The 25,383-nt window shown below is 44.3% G+C and overlaps 1 protein-coding gene across 4 annotated transcripts; it reads right to left on the bottom strand.

The window, feature by feature from the left end:
- CBR4 (carbonyl reductase 4) lies at positions 1-21,034 on the bottom strand. 4 transcript variants are annotated; one of them, XM_067745406.1, is made up of 6 exons: positions 20,721-21,029; positions 19,023-19,143; positions 18,161-18,297; positions 15,323-15,457; positions 1,274-1,354; positions 1-512 (listed from the first exon to the last, which is right to left on the bottom strand). In XM_067745406.1, exons 1-5 carry the CDS (start codon positions 20,860-20,862, stop codon positions 1,308-1,310), a joined length of 582 nt encoding a protein of 193 aa, XP_067601507.1. In that variant the 5' UTR covers positions 20,863-21,029; the 3' UTR covers positions 1-512; positions 1,274-1,307. The 4 variants fall into 4 exon arrangements, with proteins under 4 accessions (XP_067601507.1, XP_067601506.1, XP_067601508.1 ...); XM_067745405.1 differs by lacking the exons at positions 1-512; positions 1,274-1,354 and adding an exon at positions 1,794-4,258 and having other exon boundaries at positions 20,721-21,027; XM_067745407.1 differs by lacking the exons at positions 1-512; positions 1,274-1,354 and adding an exon at positions 9,804-13,149.
- Between the last annotated feature and the right edge of the window lie 4,349 nt (positions 21,035-25,383).

Here is a 25,383-nt window from a genome sequence, read left to right as displayed (position 1 = left end):
TCTACAATTGCCAGCGTCAGCTCCTCACTCCGCGATCTCACCTGGGCACGCTCTTCACTCCTTAATTACCGTTCACGCGGAGGCGAGTCACCGTGCGCCCTTTGCCCCCACGGCCCCCAACCCCAGGAGGTCCTCACGCATGCGTATTTGAGGTCTCCTCTTAGGTATCGGCAAGACACCTCAACTCAGCCTGGTTAAAATCGAACTCGGCATCTTCCCTCTCCCCGGAGTAGCACTACGCGCTGCTCCCTCTGAACGAAGGCTTCACTTTTAGTTCAACTATCCTGCCCCAGAGAAGCCCCTCCTGACCTTCCAAGGCAGCTCAAACCCCCAGCAAGAGCAAGAGGGTTCAGTGGCAACAAGAGCTCCCCGCGCTTCCCGTGCTCACCTCAGCTGTAATCCGACGTTTGGTGATGGTTTAAGGTCCGCTTGCCCACGGCGCAAACCAATTAGCCTGTGGGCTCCAGGGAACCAGGGTTCGTTTCCACTATACCTCCCATGACTAGCAGTGTCTGGTGTGCAGTAGGAATGAATGCATAATACTTATTTAATGAAGTAATTAACATTGTGCATCACTGAAAACTTTTCCTAAAAGGCACCTCCACATTTTCCTCACCCCGCCCTACCCATAGCAAAACTCCCAGGGACAGGGCTCCTGACTTGTGTTTAAATTTGGGGGGAAAAATATTCTCCAGGTGATACCAATAGCACCCCCATTTGGATTATTAGTCCAAGGGTTCCAAATTAAACTGGTGGTAATTCCTCCAAGTCAGTCATGTTGCCTAAGAGAAAATAGTTGATTGGCTTAGCATTTCAAATTCAGTTATAAATTGAAAGTAAGCATCAGAGATAAATGGCCAAAAAAAGGAGTCACAGAATATTCCAGGATGTGTACTGAGGGAACAGATGTATTAATATTTCAATGACCCACCCCTCCCTCCACTATAGCACAATGTAATTAATGACTGTTGACCTTGAATCAAAACATATAAAAGGATTTATCAGTGTAGTTCTGGAATGTACCAGATGTTCTCAGAGCTGAGTGGGTAAGGTGGAGGGATCAAAAGATGTACAAGACACTTAGTAGGTATTCAACCAACATTTACGGAGTTATTTAACTAAAATGAAAAGAATGAAAACACTGTATGGTTTCTACCCTCAGGAGCTTGCAATGTAATTGAAAGATAAAATTAATATAAAAGAAACTTAAAAATTATTAAATACTTTGTAGTATGTTTGTCAAGTTAGGGCAGTGGTAGGACTTTCAACTTACACATACTTCCATCTAAAAAGCTTGGAAAAATGTTTCAGCAATATAAGGCATAACTCTTGAATGTCCAGAGTAATCTTCTCCCTTTATTCCAGATAACAGAAACATACACATTAAATCATCTTCTTCACATAAATTACTGCCCCGAAATTTACAACATATAATTCTCTCTTAGAAAGCAGTTTAAAACCCTCTTATAAACTGAACATGGGGGCTTCCCTGGTGGCACAGTGGTTGGGAATCCGCCTGTCAATGCAGGGGACACGGGTTCGAGCCCTGGTCCAGGAAGATCCCACATGCCACGGAGGAACTAAGCCCGTGCACCACAACTACTGAGCCTGTGCTCTAGAGCCCGCGAGCCACAACTACTGAGCCCTCGTGCCACAACTACTGAAGCCCAGGCGCCTAGAGCCCGTGCTCTGCAACGAGAAGCCACTGCAATGAGAAGCCCGCGCACCACAACGAAGAGTAGCCCCCGCTTGCTGCAACTAGAGAAAGCCCGCGAATAACAACAAAGACCCAATGCAACCAAAAATAAATTTATTTTTTAAAAAACTGAATATGAAAAAAATATGAAAAGCACAAATTTAAAAACGTCCCATGCAAACATGTTAACACTGGCTTTAACCATAAACCACTTCCTAACAAGTACTCAACACAGACTGGATTGCAGGCTCCTAAGAGCCATGTAAGAGCTGCAGCTGAGTTATCTTGTTAAGAATTCGCTGAAGTTCTTGAATCTCTGAATATGAGCAACAGCTGGCAACCCATTTCAGCGCCAGGATGAGAGCACGAAACACGTCCCACCCAGGCGGTGAGAGCTGATGGAGACGTCACCTGCGGGGCGGGGGCGGCTGGCTGCACCTGTTTAAGGCCTCGCTCCACCTTACAGAAGTTCGATGTGGGCGGGAGCGGGTGGACGCTTCAAAAGGGGTCATGTCTTGACGTGTGAATATACACAATTGAAGGTTAAATCCATCCGTAAGCCACACCTCAGCGCTATTCGTTCCAGTGACACCTGCTTCCTTGCCGACCACCAGCCGAGGAGGCCCCACGGGGTCTGGAACACGGGAGTCTGAGAAGCGCGCTGGCCCGTGGCCGCCCAGCAAGGCCTGCGGGCAGGCGGCGCTGGAGAAGCGCGTGCTCCGTGCGCAGGACGCCGTACACCGCCCCGACCGCTGCTTCCCTGCGAGTGCCGGGCACTGTGCACGCCTGAGCGCGGTCTGTGCACCGCCGTGTCTGCGGTGAGCAGACCGTCCGGTTACAATAGTAACTTAACTGGCTTGCTCACGTCCTAAACAGACTTCTCGAAGTAAAGAAGGCTATTTTGAAGATCAGTGCAAAAGAATTTTAAGGAATCAGGAATCTTGATTTGGAACACAGATTTGACTTTGTTATTTTACTTTTATTACTCTGCATTTATTTAATATATCCTATTAATACGTTTGCACTGACTTTCAATACAAAATTAAATCTGTTTACATAAAATCATTTCGGCTCCAATAAAACTGTAAAAAGATTGCTGTTTAAGGTGCAATAAATATTTAAAATATTTTAAAATGACAAATTATAAAAATCAACATGAATCCAGTGACATTTAAAATGATCACAGTATTCCCCACAAAACAGTTCAACGCAAAGTAGACGTCATCTGATGTTTTCACTCAGTTTGTGTCTTCATCTCTAATCTCAGGCAAACATCTTCTTTTAAGACTAATGCTTAACCTGTTCCTTGTAAAGACATTTAACTCACTGTTACTGCACATTTACTTATTTATGGTTGTTCATAATTATTAGTTTTCTAAAATGTCAGGCAAGAATATTATTATTGCTGTTTTTAAGTAGCCTGCTAAACTATTTTTGTGCATTTAAAAAAACAAAACACTTCCACTTCCTAAGTTGATGAGATCTATGCAGCTCACAACTGTACCAGGTATTAAAACAGTAAGGGTTAACTCTCACTATCTTTGAGAATTTCCACAGGATGGGTCAACCGTCCACACCTGCACTTGCAGTTTATTGTGCCCAGTGGCTCAAGGAGGAGCTCAAAGAAACCAAACTCCACATTCATTTTCAACCTGTAAATCAAATGACTGTCCGAGGGGAAAAAGGGATACAATGTTTAACTCCAGCAGGGCTGCTAAGGTATTGACAGCTACCCATGCCCTGTAAATACTCTTACTTTGGCAATGGCCTCCAGGGTTAACTTCTGGAGTATTCAGCCTGATACAATGAAACAACTAATGACAATTAGACCACATAATTTTTCCCACTTTTGCCACAAAATGTATAAATTAAGATAACATCTGTTTATATCACTTGCAAAATGCCTATACAGTCAGCCCTCTGCATCCATGACTTCCACATCCATATTCAACCAATCACAGATAGAAAATATTGAAAAAAAAATTCCACAAATTCCAAAAATACACTGCATTTCCACTGTACTTCAATTATTTACACAGCATTGACACTGTGTTAGGTATTATGCATAATCTAAAGATAATTTAAAGTATACGTAGGTTATATGCAAATACTATGCAGGCTGCGGTATGTAAGGGACCGGAGCATCTGAAGACTGGGGCTCCTAGGGCAGATCCCTGTGGGTACCGAGGGGCGACTACACAGTAACACTGCTGCAGCCTGGAAGGTACGTGTCATTTAGAAAGCACGGCTGGTCACATACTGTCCTCTACAGACATATTCACATAAAGATGGAAATCAACATTTGTAGCATCAGTAGGTTTGATTAGCAAATGCAGGTATAACAGTGTGTACCCTTGACTCTAATAATAGCTGTATCAGTCGGCTACATGGTGAGCTGCAAGCCTCCGTCCACCACCAGGACGTGCCCTGTAATGTACGGAGACTCTAAAAGAAACACGACTGCATGGGCCACATCAATGGGGTCTCCAAACCTCCCAAGAGGGATGTTTTTCTTTAAATGTTCTTCTTTCAAGTCTTTCGTCATATCTGTATGAACAAATCCTGAAAGAGAAATGTTTGCTCATTTGGTTGAAAAGGGCAGACACTAAGACACTTGCTCAATTTCAAAAAAAATAAATTCGCTGCTGAAAATTTGAGATGATTAATAAACCTTGTTTAGGAAATACAGAGTTTTGCTAGCAATCAGTACCCAAGTACTCAATTTTTATTCAATTTAACCCAATGAACATTTACTGAACACTAAAATATTTGACCCAACTCGTAGCACAATATGATTGGATAGATATAAACATGAATAAAAATTCCATTCCTTAACGAACCTGTAACCTAGGGAGGAAACACTCACTTGCACCCCTAATTATAACAAAAGGAACTTGGGTGAATATCCTGATAGAGGTGAACACAAAGAACCACACAAGTGATTAATTTTCACTTGATTGGGGTGGAGTGGGGGAGTAGAGGGAAGGAAAGCATCACAAACATGGTCACATGACCTGATTTGGCAGTTCTGACAAAAATTAGTTTCATGTGCTATATCTAAGATAGCTGATGATTAGAAAGACCAGTATTTCCAATGTTCCTATAAGAAAAAAAACCTAATGGAATTATCCAATCCTGATGCAAGTATACACAGATAATTTTTAAAGTTAACACGGCAGTGCTGTGTGCAATAAGGTTTGCAGAGAACATGTTCTCAAGTAGCAAGAGCTGTAGTTAAAGTGACATAATATATGGAGTTCCAGTTGTAAATGGTTCACAGAACAGAAGAACTGCATATCTATTAAGGAAATCTTGTGAGATTAGTCTGATACATATGAATACATATTACCAATAACTTCTATAATCAGTATTCTGTACGCTACTCATCATTTAGACTTAAAAAAAGAAGGCAAAGTACAGCTGTGATGAAACCGCGTCATGGGTGCGCTGTGAGCGGAGCTCCACCTACAGGAAGATCCAAGTACTGCACGGGCTGCGGCTACCCAACAAGCAGGGTCGCAGGGCTCCCGGATCCGAAGTCTCTGGACACACTTCAGGGTCAAAGGTGCCTCAGAAAGTGAATCAGGAAGAGAACGCACTCCACATGCCTACAACGTCGACTGAATAAATCACGAATCTAACATTTAAATATCCAGGTCATCTTCTCAAAGAGTTCATGATACAATTATTTACTCTAAGGTTATTTTGAATTCTAGCAAAATTGGCATAAAATATTTCCCCACTAACTCTCAACCCTCGGCAGAAAATCAATGATGCATTTTAATCTTAAAAAATAAAACAGACCTTAATAAACTACAGTAAAGACGCGCTGCAAGAAAGACCTCGTGACTACTGGTTAGCTCAACTTCTAAGTGGCTCTGCTGACATCTTCTCAGAGGTGGCATTTCGTGGCAAGCAGGGCACTGGGTGAGGACACCCCCCACTAGCTTCCGTCCCCCGCTCTGCTGTACTCTGCAAGCTAACAGCTGGGCAGCACACACCATCTAAACTGCAGGCTGCTCCTGTCTCGTAAAACAGGGGCAGTAGACTGAGAATGGCAGACTTCAGCTCTACATAGCTACGACTCCAGGATGAAGGTATGCCTCGTCACGGGTCGTCGTATTTCCCCTCAAAGGCCCCCAGTTCTTACACTGCAGCCGCGTGGCTGGAAGAGCTCCTGTTCAGCAAGCACCGGTGGATGCTCATCCGGGTCGTTACTCAGGCTGTGCTGAAGGGAACTGAGGTGCCCAGCTTCTGGGGGAATGTAAGGCCACACGGTCTGTGAGAGGCCACCAAGAAGTGTTTTCACCCTGGGAAAAAGGCAGATCTGGAACAGGGCGCGAGGTGCGGGAAGGCAGACTGCAGACAGGAAGGGAGATTCAGGCAGTGAAACGGCGAGAAGGCAGGCCTCTGCCACAGAGGTGCGGCCGTGGGACAGACCCGGTCCTCCAGAGCCAGCCACGGGAGCCAGCCACCGCGGCAGACAGACTGACACGCATGCTTCTGACAGGAGACAGGCCTCGTCCGACACCACGGCCTGGACTCATGTCCGTGAGGGCTCAGATCTGTCAAGGAGAGAGCGGAGCCCGCGGGTCCAGCACAGCGTCAGGCTGCTCGGGCCCCCACCCCGCGGGCCGGCTCTCCCTCGACTGCTCCCACCAAGTGGAGGATCAGGGCGTCATTTCACAGGGGGAGTTCCAGGGCCTCTCCCACTGGGAACGGACAGCTGGACGGACAGGCCTCACAGCACAGCTGCCGGCCAGCGCTGGACTCTGAACTGAAAGCCTAAAAGTGCAGTGGGGGGCGGAGGCCAGGCTGAGAGGGAGAGAAGCCATCCCCAACGCTGGCTTCTCCTCCTGGACCATGATGTCGGATACAGAGAGCAGGAACCTGTCCCAAACGCAAGCACCGTCCTCTCACTGTCAGCAGCTTTTTTTTTTCTTCTTAAATTAATAGACTTTATTTTTTAGAGCAGCTTTAGGTTTACAAAAAAACTGATCAGAAAGTGGAGGGAGTCCCCACATACCTCATAAAACACTGCCTTCCCCCTGCACCCCCCAATTATTAACACCCTGCCTTAGCACACCGCATCTGGTGAACCAACACTCATATGCTATTAAATGAAGTCATGGTTTACCCCAGGGGAAGCCCTTTGGGTTGGACAGGTCTATGTTCCGACGAATGCATCTCATCATGTATCCACCACTAGTCTCACGCAGAGCGGTTTTACTACAACTAAAACTCTATCTGCAGCTTCTTCAAATTCATATATATCGTCCCCTAATTTATCAGAAATCCAAGAAAAACATGAAGCTAGTCTCTAGTGATAAAGTAGTCCAGGCTCTACCAAATTTCACTATCATTTTATGCTACAGCTCATGAATTACATGATCCTGAATTATAAATATATCCACAACCAGGGCACTGCATATAAAGTCTCCTAGACTCTCTACCAAATCTCGTGGGACCTGAGCAGAGATATTAGTCGTTTGTAAACATTGCACACACCCGTTTCTGTGCTTGTGTTGTTTCCCAATTTATGATCTCTCCTCGGCCCCAGAGGATGCTCTCCCACAGCATCCTCCCACTTTATTTATAAAGCTCTGGAAATTTCACTTTACTACTCACTTTACTACATATATATTTACAACACCTTTCAAGCTGGGTTGTAAAAATTACAAACTCCCAGTTGGTGCCACTGCCCACAGATGGCGTCACTGTGGATCACCTATGGGAGTCAGAGGCTTCGGCGGGCTGCAAAGCTGTCACTCCTTAAGCCGGAGAGATAACTGAGCACCAGGCGCTCGGCCAACAGAACAGGACACCGCTGCTGCAGTTCCACATCGGTGATGGCACGCTCAGTACACTTCCGAGAGGTAGGAGCTCTTTAGGAACAGGATACCCTTTCTCAGAAAAGCAAGTGTGTGGTTCTCGTCCAGTGAGAGCTTATATTTGGTCAGCTCCCAAGGAAATGTACTTCCTTGACCCATTTTTGGCTACCTATAGAGTATAAATAAACAGCATCTCACTTCCATATGACTTGGTCACTATTTTAGTTTTGAATATTTTGATATACAGCAGAGAGCTCATATTTAAATAAGACGCCAGGACTTTAGCCAGTTTTAGACACCAGTACTACCAACTGTGGGATATGCACTGTCTAATACGGCTCTCTGCTTAGATGTCCATTCTCTAAGTTCCTAGGACCTAGAAGGAATTAAAATAATCCAAGACACTTTTTTAGGGAGATAAAACAAGGCTGTTGCCAAAATCCAGACCAAGATTTTAACCAGAACGAATGTGTATGTTCTAATATTACACTTGTAAAAGTGTACAGGGAAGCAGCGTAAAAAATCAACACCACACTGAACAGCACACAACAGCACCTAAAGCAGTATCTGTTTTAAGTAGCTGCAAGCCTCTGCAAGCATCTGCCAGCAAGACTTTGTCCCAGGAGTAAACATAAAGGCTCTGCAACTAAAAGAAGGGAGGAGAGGGCGCAAAACACTTAGGGTGCCCTGTAGAAACACATGACTGCTGTACCATCTGTCCAGATGTTAAGGGCACGTACCCTTTGAGCCCTGGCAGGTTCAGTCCCAAGACGACACTCATATATATACTGACACATGTGCAAAATAAATCATTTACAAGTACTGTCACTGCATTACTAGTCGGACCAGCAAAAGATCAGAAACAACCGAAGTGCCCAATGAGAGGCACAGGTTAAATGAATTACAGTGCACCCATAAAACAGACATTATTGTCTTTTAACTCAGCCATTAAAAATAGGGAAGCAGTCACAAAAGACCACACTTCGTATGACAGGGACAGAAAGTAGATGAGTGGGTGCTAAAGGCTGGGGAGACTGGAGGGAAATGGGGAGTGAATGCTCACGGCTACAGGATTTCTTTTGGGATGATGAAAATACGATGTTCTCAAATGTATCAGGGTGATGATGGAACAATTCTGTGACTACACTAAACCCACTGAATTGGACATTTTACATGGGTGAATGATGAGGTACGTGAGTTATATTTCCACAGAGCTGTTATTTTAAAAAGTGAAGCAGTTCTCTATATGGAATCAACTCCAGAATAGATTGTTCTATGAGTAAAGCAAGGTACAGAACATTGTGAATAGTATGATCAATTTGTGTTTTCTTAAAAATATGTATTGTGAATGAAAAACGCTGCCTGCCATATCAGTAAACAAAGTGGTGGTCCAGTGGTTAGGACTCTGTGCTTCCACTGCAGGGGCCATGGGTTCAATCCCTGGTCTGGGGACTGAGATCCCACAAGCCTCGGCGCCAAAAAAAAAAAAAGTAAACAAAGGCTGTTGCAGCCATCAAGCCACTACAGCTGCCCCCAACGGTGAGCCCTGAGGGGACTCAGGATGGGAAAGATAGGAAAGCACACGACACTGGCCCCAGAGAGCTGAGGTGCACATCAAAGGAATGATTTCAGTGAGCCCAGACTCTTGCATCTTCCCATACATAGAAAAGCGCTAAATTCCTTAACTTGAGATGTCTGGTTTTCTTTATTTAACAGTCATCTTTTGATGTTCCAATTACCTGGCCTTTGTTGCAACAACTCCTCTACATCCTGGCTCCCCCTTACCTCTTGGGAGCAGCCCCTCGGAGCTGTCTGAGAGGCTGCCTCCCAGGCTTAAGCCCTCAGAAAGTCTGCCAAATAAAACCTAATTCTCAATTTTTAGGTTGTGCTTTTTTTTTTCCAGTCGACTATATATATATATATATATGCTTTACTGACATACATGAAATACAGAGAGAACTAGCTGACTGTGGTTGGTTGCCTCTGAGGAAGGAACTGAATGGCTAGAGAAGACTCACTTTTCACTCTATGCCTTTTTGTACTTTTGAATTTTGTACATGTTTGTGTTATCTATTGAAAACACATTTTTAAAAGCAATGTATTGGGCTTCCCTGGGGGCGCAGTGGTTGAGAGTCTGCCTGCCGATGCAGGGGACACGGGTTCATGCCCCGGTCCAGGAGGATTCCACATGCCACGGAGCGGCTGGGCCCGTGAGCCATGGCCGCTGAGCCTGCGCGTCCAGAGCCTGTGCTCCGCAACGGGAGAGGCCACAACAGTGAGAGGCCCGCGTACCGCAAAAGAAAAAAAAAAAAGCACTGTATCCAATATAGTTTCAATTTATCAAATATTCTGTTTCTCATATTCAATATTTTCCAATCAGTAACATTTATCCATGATGAGAAATTTATAGTTAATGTAATACCAAAACTTAGCAACTAATTCATCTTTAAAAAGTTTAAAATATTAGGCAGCAAATGATAGCCTAATTGATTATTGTGCTTGTCCCTTGTTTTTCCTATTATGATTTGCTTTTTAACTGTTTTTAACTTAATTGGAAACTCCATTTGCAGGTGACGAGGAAAACTAACATTAAAAATAAACATATCAATTCTGATGTTTATCAACTCCGTTAAAGGATCTGAAGAATCTAGTAGAAATTACTATCTAAAATAAAGTTAATAACCCATAGACTCGATTTAATGCTACCATTTCAACTTGTACTTTGCTTCTAATTAGTGAAGCATGTTCATACGATGCTTATAGCGCAGCCAATATAATATATTACACTACAGCCAAGATAATAAAGGTCACCCTACTCAGTGTCCACATTTTTTAGCAACAGGATTTTTCTTTCCTTCAGTGTAAACTGCACTAGAAAGTAAGATCTTTAGGAAAGGCTATACAAACACACATCCCTAACACTCATAAAACTTCCCTTTATATACAAACTGGATTTGAACTATTTAGCCTGTTGCCTTGACAACTAATTAACCCTGACAAAATTAAGCATTCCTTCTCCAGCGTTTCCATAGCATCACAGGGGTACCTGCTTGGCATTCATCACATGGCACTGTAATTATTTGTCTATACACCTGTCTTTCCCACTGTACTTCTTTCCTTGTGGCAGAAATAGCTTATTCGTGTCTGTAATTTTGGAGCGTTGCCAGCGCTCACATACAGGAGACACTCAGGAAGTCTGCTGAGTGATTAGAAGCAGGATTAGGAACACTTGCACTACCCTGAAACCATCCAGCTTCGAGATCATCGCGACCTAGAGTTAACTCTTCATCACCCACACTACTGCAATCCCTAAAAAAGAGAGAAGCACATACATGCTGCCCCAAACCATCTACTGTACACATGGTTAAACTCAGCTAACATGAAAATCAATCAGGCTGCACAAAGCACACACACACAGAAAGCAGTGCCAAGACCACAATGCAGCTTTGAGATGCTCTTTTTTTCCTTTTTTCCCCCCAAAACTGAATGTATCTAAGTCATTTATCAAATGTTCATGGATTTGGAATGCTTGAACTCAGCTGGTCGCTGACTAAACAATGAATTGGGACGATGGAACGCTGTAGACCAAGAGGCCTGCCAGGACATTCCAACAATTCCCTGGTCCCTGCTGGTTCAGCACCGGTGCCAAACGCAACACCAGCTCTAGGGCCCACGGAGCAGAGCGGCCAGGGTGGCCTTACGAGCCCCCAGCAGGCCAGCCCCAGTGCCCACAGCAAGCTGGGTCAAAGGTCCCACGGCGACTGGCAGAGACACAGGAGAACACTCACTGTCCTCAACAATCCACTAACCAAACCTTCTATCACACCAGCTAATGAATGATGATGCAGATTTGAGTTTTAGCACCTTTTTATTAGTCTCTTAACTAATCCAGGCGATTTTTACCAACTAGTAATTTGTCAAAAGGCAAATAATGTAAAGGTAAAAGTTATAAAATTGGAAGATTCCAGATATTTTAGACAGAACATAATAGCAAAAGAACAAAAAGACCTAAATCTTGTAATGATATAAAACAAATTTAAGGGGCCATAATTTTCAAGACTTACTAGCTGACAATCAAAAGATAAAGCTTTTGTAACAGTTCCACCAAAAACTAGCTGTGGAACCTTGGGCAACTCACTCTGTCTCTTGGGGCCCAGTCTTCTAAACAGTTAAGATGACTAGAATAAATCATCACTAAGATCCTGTCCATCTAACATTATCCCATAATCAGTGCAAAATTTTAAAATATCTTATATGAAATATAAGGTACAGAAATTTTTTTCTAGGCACCAGTTCATTACTTGATTTTTTTCGCAATCATTTTAGAACTACTCATTTTAGAACTTTTTTAAATCATTTTAGAACTATTTCTAATCATTTTAGAAGTATTCAGGTTCTAAACTACTCTATGAGTATCAATTCACAGGCTAATTAACGGCTTCCTTCTCCATAAAGCAAAAGCCATAATCAATAGTTGTTTTAGATAAACACACAAACGTGTGTCTGTCTGACAAATATGTAATCGTGTATGCGCACGCACATGCGCTCTGGCATGCATCTGGGCTGGGCGAAGTGCACACTTTCACACGCTGCCACGCTCTCGTCTCCCCCGTGCTCTGTGAGCCACCCCAGCTCTGCCTACACCTCCAGGGAGCAGCTTGGGACCGGCTCCACTGCCACACACTCACACGAGAACCAACAGCCCGATATCAACCTGCTCAATTCGTGGACTTGTCAACTCTTTCGCAAAAAAAAAAACAGACTAAACGTCAGCCTTCAACAGGTCTTCTCTACTTTTTTGTTTATTTTGTTATCTGCAAATTTGTACAAACATATAAATGGTTCTACTCTCCAGAGACGTATTTCTGAGGTTACCGCTGGGGCCGGAGACTGTGCTTGGAATACTGAACTGCAATGTTTTCTTAAAACCAGAGTCTACTTTGTTACACAGGTCTGCTTGTAAATTTGTGGAACCCCAGATATTTGAGGCAGCTTCCATAATTCTCATTTTGTATTTCTAACTGGACCAGTACTAACTTTATATGTGCTTAACTGGTTTATACACCTTGGGACGCTACCTGGTACGTTTCTGACTCATCTTAGAAGCACCGTACTTAGTACTCACACTCTCAATGGTTCTGGCCTATTCCGACAGGAGTGACAGGACAGTCCCGGAGACTCTGCCTTTCAGGTTTGGGAGCACCTGATACGTTTTCACGTACATACTCTGAAGCGCTTGCACCTGCCCCCACCATCCTGTGGACTCCACGCACCCACAGTGCTGTCTTCTGGCGCCTGCGTGCTCGCTGGCTGTTTCAGTTACTCCCGGGAGCCTCAAAACATGTGGACATCAGAAAGGGAGACGTGTGTTTAAAACTGGAGCTTTGGGGCATTTAAACCTTTTTGAATTGCGCTTCAGCAGAAGTTTTTCCTCCTAATCCTGTGCCTGTTCTGGTCCAGGCAGAGGCTGGTTCTGCAGCTCTGCTTTGAAGGAGTGCGTCCACAGTCACTCCACCCCCTCTCCCTTCTGCCCTGAAGGTCACTCGGCACACAGTGGAAATCCAAGTTTCAAATGGGACTTCAGTCATTTGTAGAATGCTCTGTGTTCATGGGTGCAGATGGCTACCAAATGGAATAAACTTGGTTACAAACTGGGGCAACTAATTTGAAAAGCAACAAACCAGCTCTAAGTTGTACATTCGAATTTATTTAAAAAGTCTTAGCACAAGTTGGAGAATTTCTTTAGCCTTTAGCAACTTAAACTATAATTCCCATCATTCTGTTTCAATATTTTCCAATTACCTGTAACAGACCAACCAAGCTAAACTGGCTCTGCGTCCTATTTAATCCATCAATATTTTCAACTCGTGTGGAGTGCCTCAAGTCAGCACAGTGAAAGGAACAGGTGCACTTTATAAAATGCCCCCCTCGCCTTCTTCAGGAGGCTCTGACTGCTGCGGTACTGAGCCCACATCACATTTGCTTTGTCTTCCAGGTGACCTGCGCCCTGCTGCCTTGGTCTTCCTACAGGCTTCACAAGAACACCAGTGTTCCCGATGGATTCTCCACAGGCGGCCAGCTCTACTGCGAGCCCACCCCCGCGCACCCCCACCCCCACCCCCACCTCCCGCCCCATGACTTCCACTCCTGAAGATTCCTTAAATACCCACCTCTCTAACCACGTTCATTGTCGGCCACTCCCAAACAGGTCAGATTTTAGTAGCCTGAGTTCCTCTGAGGAATACCTCCCGCACACGGGCTAGAACCTGCAGTGGCCGGCGTGCGTGCCCTCACTTCTGTTACCACGTGCCACCCCTGCTCCCCGCACCATCACACAGCAGGCCTCAGAGTGCCCCCTTCGCTCACTAAAGAGGCAACCACAGCTAAAATCACTGTTACAACCTACTACTTCCCAGAGTGACTTTTCAAAAGATGTTTCTTCCCCGAGTCTGCGTAAAATATATTTTCTCCTTCAAATTTTTCTTTGTGTTGAAATTCTAACATGAATACGGGGTAGCTCTCTGGGACACAGTGACACCCAGTGAAAGGTGTCTTCTCCATTTTGGAAACAAACATATGTGACCTCTGATCATTCTTTCTCTGTACAAACACTGGCTTTCTGCAGTACAGGCAGACCTTGTTTTATTGCGCTTTGCAGACACTGCGTGTTTTACAAGTTGAAGGTTTTGGGCAACCCTGGATCAAGCAAGTCTACTGGCGCCATTTTTCCAATAGCATTTGCTCACTTCATGTCTCTGTGTCACATTTTGGTAATTCTCAAAATATTTCAAACTTTTTCATTATTACTGTATTTGCTGTGGTATCTGTAATCAGTGGTCTTTGATGTCCGCACTACAACTTGACTTGAAGGCTCAGATGATGGTTAGCATTTTTTAGCAATATTTTTCAATTAAGGTATGAACACTGTTTTTACAGATATAGTGTTACTGCACACTTAATAGACTACAGCATAGTGTAAACATAGCTTATATGTGCACTGGGAAACCAACAGGTTTGTTGACTCGCTTTATTGTGACATGCACTCTATTGCAGTGCCTGGAACCGAACCAGCAGTGTCTCTGAGGTCATCAGTACATCAGTTATTGTAGGGGATTACTGCATGAAATGTGCAAATGACATCATCTACATAGCCTTGTTGGATTATCTCCTCTGGTTCACACTGTTATTAAAAGCACATTGTATTACAGAGCTATTCCGATATTTTAGATATAAAGCTGTGTTCTTTCTTTAATCTAGACGTATGGAATACATTAGGTAATAGATGCATTACTTGGAAAGTTCTGCTTTGACAAACTGACAAAGTCTAAATTAACAAATACTGTATCCCAGCGAGCAGCAAATCAATGAAACATCCCAAGAAGAGGAGAAAGACAATTAAAATGGAAACATTCTCCAAAGGGACACAACTTGGACCCGTTCACCTGCAGGGTGTAGGCTACCAGCACTCCCCAGCCCACTTACTTGAAATTCTTACATTCAGCTCTTGAGAGTTCTTAACTTAAATACAACTGACTTTAAATGAGAAGTTCCTCTTGTGGTTTTAGGACAGATGCAGCATCCCGGCCCCCTGAGTCCCGTCAAACCAAGGTCATGCCCTCCCGGGCAGCGCTGCTCCAGCACTGAGTAACAATGCAGGTGCCCTGCTCCTGTCCCAGCACCTCTGAGAAGTGCCTGATGATGATGACGTACTTACAGACACAAAAACAGTCTTTACTGTTGTCGTAAAAAGCCATAGATGCATATACATTAAGAGAAAAAAGAAGTTCCCACTTACCTGGCGCAACTACATTCACTCTAATTTTCTTTCTTGCTACTTCTTTAGCAAGAGCGCGTGAGAACGCAACTAGCCCGCCTTTACTGGCGCTGTACACGGACTGCCCAGAACTGCCTTTTACACCTACAACGCTTCCTGGAAAAAGAAATGAGAGCAAATTCAAACCAATTAATGGGGTTACTATTCTGAATGTTCAGATGCTCTACAGTAAACAAACAAAGTACAAACTATTCTACCCTGTCCTTTGCTAAAATTAGGAATCCTAACCATTGTCATTTGAGTAGTAAGACTTAGGGTCTGAGTCTGCTCAGATACATAGAGAAAACAGGATCCAAAAGAAGCTCACGGGAAACCCTGAGTGCCAGGCAGGGGTTGAGAACGGATCCATTAAGTGAGAGGAACCCATTCTCATCTCTGAGGAGGACAAACATGACGAAAATTCTACAGTAGTTACAAAGGCTTCCAATAGGAAAAGGTTAAACCAGAAAAAAAAGTCAGATAAAGGCTGATTTTATGATTCTACCACACAGATAAGTATTTATTTCCACCTAAAAAAAATAGTTCATCTGAGGATAAATCTTACTAAATTTCAACTACTATCAATCTAAATTAGCAAAGTTTCAATTGCACACTATCTGTAAAATTGCAATTTAGTTACCTTCAGTGATGTATTAACCTGTACCGCCTACTATAAAGATTCTTGGGTGGCTTCATTTATATGAATATGAAAGAATAATTTATAATTCAAGTATCAACTGTATGGAAATAAATTCTTGCAGAAGAGAAATTGGGGAAATAATCTTCTCCACCAGTGACCTGTACTTATGATATAAAAATTAATCAAGAGCCTCAGAAAATTTTTGAGAAAGTAATTTAATTTTAGATAAAGAGAACATTCCAAATACTTCTCAAATTATAATCAAGTCCAATATTAAAATATTTAACCATGTCAGATGTCCCATGCCAGTTAATGACAAAGGAAGAGAAATATGAAGCACAGAAAGAGAGAAAAGACACATCAGACACAGGAAACGCACGTGGAGAGAGAAAGGGGTTTGGGGAGAAAGAAAAACAGGGAGAGACACAAAAAAGGAAGAACAACGCAGGCTTAAGAGGAGAGGCCGAGCATGAGGCTGGAGCAGCTGTATTTCACGCCATATGCTACAGTTCACCTGTCAGAGTGATAACTTCTGAAATACAATGGACTTTCTCGCAGTTTAAAGTAGTCCCCTCTGTGATAAGAGTCCCCTAGTTTATTTTCAATACTCTATTTTTATTTACTTTCAGCATGAGTCTAAAAGTTTGCATGTAAACAAAGGACTGATATGGGCTTTTTATATATATCTAAAAGGGGGATATTTTAGAGTTAAACAAATACACCCCACTTTATCAGGTAAAACATACAGGCCAGTGTACCAGCTCACAAGAACCCAAATCATACCTGGCTGTGTTAGAAGGCAAAGGTCAACTCATTTACTAAGCTTTTATAAGAAAACTGACCTCTCACATTTTTAAGGGTAAATGTCAAAAATGTTCTACTTCTTATTAGCACAGTATTCTTTCCTTTCCTCATTTTCAGAAAAGAAAAACCCTATATTCTGGCTTTAAAAACCCTTATATTCTGGTTTAAACCCTATATATCAACCCTATATTCTGGCTTGGAAAGACATCTCCTGCATTAGAAAGAACAGGGTCACTGACTGTAACAGAGCAGCATCCCCCTTCTGTGGCCTCCTACGGTATCACCACTTAAAAGGCAGATGGCATGCTGCTATTTCCAAACTGTCAGACTGAAATACAACTTCAAGCCACTTTGCATTTTAAGGTCTATATGCACATTCTACAGTCTGTCTGCCCTGTGGGTAGGTGAACTGAAGTCTAGGAGTTACTTACATCACCCTAAAAAACTGAAAAGGTTGTTCTCTTAAGTAAACCTCCTCTTAGACCTCTGAACTAGATTTATTAGTGACCCATGCAAGCACTGTAGAAATCACTTTTTAGCCCCCACTATCAAAAAGTTTTTAATTTCTTGCCCAGTTTGGAAATTCGGTTTCACATAAAAATCAGGATGTTCGGACTTCCCTGGAGGCACAGTGGTTAAGAATCCACCTGCCAATGCAGGGGACATGGGCTCAAGCCCTGGTCCGGGAAGATCCCACATGCCGCAGAGCAACTAAGCCCGTGCGCCACAACTACCGAAGCCTGTGTGCCTAGAGCCCGTGAGCCACAACTACTGAGCCTGTGCACCACAACTACTGAGCCTGTGCTCTAGAGCCCGTGACCCACAACTACTGAAGCCCGCGCGCCTAGAGCCCGTGAGCCACAACAAGAGAAGCCACCACAGTGAGAAGCCTGTGCGCCACAACGAAGAGTAGCCCCCACTTACCACAACGAAAGCCTGCACGCAGCAACAAAGACCCAACACAGCCAAATATAAATAAATAAATAAATATTTTTAAAAGTTAAAAAAAAAAACTGGATGCCCAATTTCTCTTAAAAAAATCCAAATAGCTGGCCAAACTGCACCATGTTTGTGCACAGCAACGACCTGCTGGATCTGAGCCATTCCCCACTGGGTACCTTTTGTCATGTATTACCTGGCTCGTGCAGTCACTTTCCCAATACCTGGTGGTGTCACTCATATAACACCTGCTTGACCACTAGAAGGATGTAAATGGGTGATTCCTGTTTTACCGATTAATCAGTTAATCTAACCCTTTTTCTACAGATAATAAAGATACATTCCGTCCAAGTTTCACAAGTAAATATGTTCCAAATTACTTGATAACTTTCTTATGGTACGTGAGATAATAATAAATCCACAGAGGTCAGACTCACCCACATTCACAATGGACCCTGTCTGCTGTTTAATCATTGTCTTCACGGCAGCTCTACAGGTCAGCATGGAGCCCAAGAGGTTAGTATGAAGCTGAGATAGCATATCTTCGGCATTTGTCCTTACTAAGAGATTATCCCTACCAAAAAAACAAAAACCATGTAATTTAAAATTGGGATAAAACAAAACAAATTAAAAAGTCAAAAAATATGTAACATTTTCCCTGAATGCAGAATACAAGAAGTGCTTTATATTTGAGCTAGAACACCTAGAGAGCACATTTTAAACTTGGTTTGAGGCACTAAAATAACAACTGATAAGCCAGAAAGGACCCCTTGAAGGACAGGCCCTGGCCCCGCTCAGGTAGAGGGGCACATACCCCTAACTGCTCAAAGTAGGGCCATGTGGCCAAAATAGCTTGAATGAAGTAACTGCCACACTATGCCTTGCTTAGAAAGTAAATTTTTATATTATTCTAAATATTCTGTCCTAAATTCATTAAAAAAAAAAAAGAATACCCACTCTGATTCCATTAATATTAACTGAGAAAACATATATGGTAGCAGAGGTCAGGACCATGGTTACCTATAAGGAAGTAATAATTGGGAAGAAACTGCTGGGGTTCTGGAAAAGTTCTGCAGCTCAATATGGGTGGTGATTACAATGTTAAAACCGAAGTGTACCCTTACTATAATCTCAATATAAAAGAATGAAAAGTGTGTGGACTGACAGATCAAGTTTCAAAATACATAGTTTTTCTTCCAATGAGAAGTAAAACAAGTTAATTAATATGTTAATTCATATTATTCAAAGACATAGAAGGAAAAAAAGACATATAGAAATGTACTTAACTTTGTGACCAACCTGTTAATTCCAGCTGCATTTACCAAGAAATTAACTCGACCTAAGTTCTTCTCTATCTCTTCAAATGTATTTTGAACATCATGTTCTTTGGCAACATCACAGCTCAACGCCAAATGATCTCCTATACAACAAAATTAGATCAGAATTACTAATAAAGTATAACTTGAATTTAAAAATGATTCAATACACATTTGTCAAGCATCTACTATGAGCTAGATCTGTTCTATCCAGAACATGAGATAAAACATGATTATGTCCCCGATTCCTGATTTTGTGGAGATCAGTCTAATAAACTGGATGGGGGCAGGTGGGTAACAAGAAATAAAGTACTTTGTATGATCATCTAACAATATTTATAGCTTTGACACTGACCCCATGCTATGCAATTCAACAGTTTTCTCTGTTTTATATTCCTTTTTTTTGAAACTGAACGTCTAATTCGGTTTTGATGAATTGGTTTCCTGGCCCTGAAATAAACTCTAGGATTTTTCTGTTTGTTTAACTATGTCACATATATTATAATGACTATTGTTCAAGCCTGACTATTAGGAGAGATAAGACAAAGCAGGAAGCTGTTAAAAAAAAATGCTAAAACTTTTTTACTAAAAACAACTCTTGCCTGCTTTTTAAACATATCCACTTTTTTTGAAGTGTTTAAATACCAAAAAAATTACACTTCAAAGAAAGCATTCTTTATTTTATAATACACCTTTTTAACATTCTAAACTGTAGATTTTTTAAAAAACTAAACAATTGTTTCTCTTCTGGCTAACCTTGCCTAATACATTAACATTAAAATTATCTCCTTACACATTCGAAGACAGTAGGTCATCCGGGAAGTGATACTCTCTGGGTGAAAACCAGTCAGTCACTCATGGACGACGTAATTCAAGGAAATGCAAGGCCCCAGAGCATCTGCCTCTCTCTCGGCTCTTACCTGAAGACAGGCTGGACCCACAACCCCTGAAACCCAACCAGCAGATTTCATCCTGTCCAGCCAACATTGATGGTGTGGGGTGACCCAGAAGGACCCCCACGTTCTCGCCCCTTTGAATCTGAGCAAGAAGCATGGCTGAGATGCTCTCTGGTCCATAACGTACCACCGGCCCACGTAATCACTTCGATGAAGCCGTCGGTGACATTCCTGTAAAGGTGCCCCCCCCCGCCCCCGACGGTGAAGCCGGTGCCCCTGCTCCCGGCCCGCCTACTACCTCAACAACAGCTGCGAGCTCGGACCGTCACAGCACCCGGTCTCCCTACCCTCCAGAAACTGAAATTCGCAGAGAAACTGGCAATCCATTCCTAATAAACGGGGGTAAATGGAGTTTAAGTGCAATGACAAGGAATCTGGCGGAACAAATCTCATTGTCCCTTGGTGATGGTCACCAAAGCACCGTAGTAACGTCAGTGCCTTGGGCACAGGAAAGCAGACCGGGTACAACCTGGACTGGAAGGGCCGCAGACGTCCTGGGCCGGCACTGCCTGCGCATGCGCACACGTACCAACGCGCAAGAACACGCAGGCGCGTCGGCAACCCTCGCCAGACGGCGCCGCACCTGCGGCACGCACTGCGCCGCGCCCCACACGGTGAGCGTGACCGGCCCGGGGAGGAGGGCGCCCACGACGGCTTCTCGGACCCGCACCGGCCGCTGTTCACATTCGCCGCGCGGAGGCGGGGCGCCCCCGGTCGGTACCCACCGCCCAGGTCCCCGGCCGCGGCTCTGGCCCCCTGCAGATTCCGGGCGACGATGGCCAGTCGGTAGCCTCTCTGGGCCATCAAGCGGGCCACCGCCTTGCCGATGCCCCGGGAGCCTCCGAACACGGCGCACACCCTGTCCATCTGGGACGGGGAGCCGCAGACCCGGAGAAGGAGACTACAAGGCCCGGCCCTTCTCACCGGCCTCGCGCCTTCACACCACGGCGGCTCCCACAAACCGAAGCGCCGCCCTAAGCCTCCCGCCGCCGGACTGGAGCCCGGGAGGGCGGAGGCGCCCAGAGCGCCGCGTCAGCACGTCACGTCGGCGCGCCGACGTCAGTGCGCGGAGGCTACGGGCGCCACGCCCTCCGCGGACGCGAGCGTGGGCGGGAGAGTCCTGGGGCGAGAGAGACGGGGAGCGAGAGCCAGCTGGAAGGGGCCGCGCTGCATGCTGGGACTTGTAGTCTCGGTGCCGGCGAAAGGGCGCGGTAGCGGTGCGGTGGGTGGGGTGGGGCTTGCCCTGCAGTCGGTGGGCCCTGGGCTCCGGCTTTGCCAACACCCTGGACGCTGGATGTTCCGTCGTAAGATCAGGACCGTGCCGGGTTGGGACACAGGGATCACAGCGTTAGGACCCGGGATGGACTCTCCAGGTTGTGTTTGGCTGAGACCTGAGGTCCTCCCGTGAAGGAGTGGACACCGGAGTCAGCGTCACAACAGACCTTGGTCTTCCTGTTGTCCAGCTTGGCTCATGTGCCCCACGCAGGGTGAGGCCTAACAAACCAAACCGTGGGCGCGTCTGGAGCAGAGAAATGTTTCGTATAGGGCTGTAAGAGGGAGAACAAGCCTGACTCCATAGTGGGGCTGTTTCTTCCACTTTAACCTTTGTATTCTGTTGCTGTTACTTTGATTTAAGAATGTTGCCTGCAGCCTGAAATATACAGGAGAGCCAGTGCTCAAGGCTCTGACCTTTAAGGGGACACCACTTTTCCATTCATACAGAGATAAAAAGTTGCAGAACAAAGAATAACGTTGTTCTAGTTGGAGGTTTACAGGAACATCGTGACCTGACCTTTGTGGAGAAACTGCAAGAACAAGGGATTCCTACACAAAATGTGCAACAACCAGCCACACCCCCTCCCTCACTTGGCCTTTAAAAATGCTTTGGCTGTTTTGGGGGCACAAGACACCCATCTCCTTGCATGGCCCTGCAATAAACCCTTCTCTGCTCCGGAGTCTGACGTGTCAGTATTGTTGACCTCACTGTGTGTCTGGCACATGAACTTGGTTCGGTAACAGTTTCAGGGAAGGAGGTTTTATGGGCACAATTTGCTAGGAGGTCTGCGGAGTGTGTACCCCTCTTCTGATTGGTTGGTGGTGAGGTAACAGGGTGGTGTTCCAGCAATCTCAATCATCAGCCTCTGGTTCCAAACAGTCTGGGTCCCCGTGCTTGTGCTCAGCCTGAAGTCACCATCCTCCACCGGGTGGGACCTTAGTTCCTGCAGAAGAGCTCAGAGACATGTATGACATGGCTGTTATGCAGGTCCCCTGAGGAGAAAACAGGACTGTGCCCCATCTTGCGCTATTGTTTCTTTCTGCACCCCTCCGCTAATAAGTAACTGTTTGAATCTGCCCTTTGGAACTCAGGAAAGGTCTAGGAAGCGGAAAGCCTTTTTCCTACGAACAAGAAATAGGTGACATGGAAAAGCTTTTATACCCGGGAGGGTCCCACACGGTCCTGCTCAGTTTCAATCCCCGCCCCTTCTTTGATTCTCCTGCATCTTCAGGGGAACAGGTGTTAGACAAGAAAAGGAATAACATTTTGGACAGAGGGGTTAATCATAAACGCGGTTTTAGGGGGACTCGGTTTCACCCGCCTGAAGGACTGGGACACGAGGGTCAGACTCAGCCCAGACCCCGCCCTCCCTCCCCCTGCCCCACCCGGACACACTGTTCTCAAAGGGAGCTGTTGTTGAGGCAGGTGCCTAGTCAAGAACATACAGGAGGAGCTCAAGAAAGGCTAACTGAACGGTCTTGCCTCAGCATCCTCGGCTGCTGCAAACAAACAAAAATACTTACTGCAGTTCTGAAGAGGATGTGCTCAGTGTTCTCTGGGTTAATAAGCTGAAAGTTGAGCATGTGATACAATTTTACTTGATACAATCTTTATATTAAATGTTTCAGAAAAGTAAACCGTGGTCCCTACTACTAAAAAGTAGACCGTCTGGGGGCAACAGGACAACTACACATGAAACACAAAGGAGCAGCACACAATCATGAAGTGCAAAGTTATCTTAACAGGACAGCTCAGAGGAGAGGGAGGTCAGTGTAGGACGAAGAAATGCATGGGGAAGCTGGATTTGAAGGCTGGGTGCAGACTGAATGGAGGCAGGGGAAGAGCCCAAACAAAACAAAAATCCTAAGCAAACTGAGCATCATTTTTGTCCTACCTAGCTCCTCGAGGGATTTGAAGTGGCTTGCAAAAATATACAGTAAAACCTCACGTCCATTAGGATGGCTACTATTTAAAAAAATGACTAATAATAAGCATTGGCGAGGATGTAGAGAAATTGAAACTCTTGTGCACTGTTGATGGGAATGTAAACTGGTACAGTTGCTCTGGAAAATGGTATCGTGGTTCCTCAGAAAAAATACAGTCTTACCATATAATCCAGCAACCCCACTTCTGGGTAATTCCACTTCTCAAAAGAATTGAAAGCAGGGTCTTGAAGCAATATTTGTAAACCCATGTTCATAACAGCATTATTCATAATAGCTAAAACGTAGAAGCAACCTAAGTGACCACTGATGGATGGTGGACAAGCAAAATGTAGTACGCACATGCACACACACTGGAACATTAGTCACCCTTAGAAAAGAATCCTGCAATATGCTACAACATGGATGAACCTTGAGGACATTACACTAAATGAAATAAGGCAGTCACAAAACAACAAATGCTGTATGATTCCACCTATACGAGGCACTCAGAGCAGTCAGAATGATACAGACCGAAAGTAGGATGGAAATTGCCAGAGGCTGGGGAGGAGAAGGAAAGGAGAGTTGGTGTTTAACAGGTGTAATGTTTTTGCAAGATGAAAAGAGTTCAGGAGATGCATGGTGGTGATGGAGGTTACCATATGGGTGTTACTTAATACTATTGAGCTGTACGCTTAAAAATGGTTAAGAAAGTAAATTCTATGTGTATTTTACCACAATTTTTAAAATTGGGGAAGAAAACAACCACAGCCATACAAATTTTTTTTTTTTTTTTTTTTTTTTTTTTTTTTGGCGGTACGCGGGCCTCTCACTGTTGTGGCCTCTCCCGTTGCGGAGCACAGGCTCCGGACGCGCAGGCTCAGCGGCCATGGCTCACGGGCCCAGCCGCTCCGCGGCATGTGGGATCCTCCCGGACCGGGGCACGAACCCGTGTCCCCCGCATCGGCAGGCGGACTCTCAACCACTGCGCCACTAGGGAAGCCCTGCCATACAAATATTAACATTTACAACAAGAACACTGAATGCAGTTTAAAGTGTCTTAATGGGGTTGTCTTTTGTCCCTAAAGCATATAGCAATCCTGTCAAAATACTGTGATTTAAGAGCACTTTAAATATTTCTTCTCTGAGGAGTTATAGCACAAACTTGATACTGGGTTGTTTTCAATTTTTAGAAATTATTTTATGATTTTTAAATTTTTTCTTTTAATTATATAAAACATTTGCATGGTTCTTAAGTGTAAAGCACAAAGCAGGTACATTCAGAGAAGCACAGCTTTCATCTTTGCCTCTGTTTCCTGTTCTCTTCCCACCCGTATAAAATGTTAAATTTTTATTTATCCTTCCATTCTTTCTTTTTGAAAATATTAGAAAATGCATGTCTCTCTCCTGTTTTACCCTCTTTCTTATACAAAGGTCAGACACTACAACAATTGTTCCACACCTTGCTCTTTTCAGGATAATAATATATCTTGGAGATCATGCCGTGTTTCTTTTCACACTTGCACAGTCCTCCATATAGGGATTGTGATTGGCAGAATCCTAAAGACGACCCTCCCCTTCCCACCCCAGCTATTCAATCCAACACTAGCCTAGGAACCACTGGGAAGAGAATTTGAAGACGTAATTAAATCCCAATTCAATAACCTTAAAATATGTAGATGATCTGGGTGAGCCTAGTCTAATCAGCTGATGCTCTTAAAGCAGACCATTTTCTCTGGCTGGTGGCAGAGGAGAAGTCAAAGACACTGAAGCCTGCTCAACAACAAAAACCAAGCAATCCAATTGAAAAATGGGCAGAAGACCTTAACAGGCACTTCTCCAGAGAAGAGGTACAGATGGCCAGTAGGCACATGAAAAGATGCTCAACATCACTAATTAGAGAGATGCAAATCAAAACTACAGTGAGGTATCACCTCACACCGGTCAGAATGGCCATCATTAAAAAGTCTACAAATAGCCAATGCTGGAAAGGGTGTGGAGGAAAGGGAACCCTCCTACACTGTTGGTGGGAATGTAAGTTGGTGCAGCCACTATGGAGAACAGTATGGAGGTTCCTCAGAAAACTAAAAATAGAATTACCATATGATCCAGCAATCCCACTCCTGGGAATATACCCAGACAAAACTATAACTCAAAAAGATACATGCACCCCTATGTTCATAGCAGCAC

This window comes from Pseudorca crassidens, chromosome 7, assembly GCF_039906515.1.
Source record: "Pseudorca crassidens isolate mPseCra1 chromosome 7, mPseCra1.hap1, whole genome shotgun sequence".
NCBI lineage: Eukaryota > Metazoa > Chordata > Mammalia > Artiodactyla > Delphinidae > Pseudorca > Pseudorca crassidens.
This window is presented reverse-complemented; position numbering and strand designations above follow the sequence as displayed.

Coding starts and splice junctions, on each gene's coding strand:
- CBR4 (XM_067745404.1), bottom strand. CDS start 20,862: ATGGACAGGGTGTGCGCCGTGTTCGGAGGCTCCCGGGGCATCGGCAAG. Junction 19,144..20,720: donor CGCGGCCGGGGACCTGGGCG/GTGGGTACCGAC, acceptor TTTGTTGTATAG/GAGATCATTTGGCGTTGAGC. Junction 15,237..15,322: donor AGTGAATGTAGTTGCGCCAG/GTAAGTGGGAAC, acceptor TGTGTCTGTAAG/TACGTCATCATCATCAGGCA.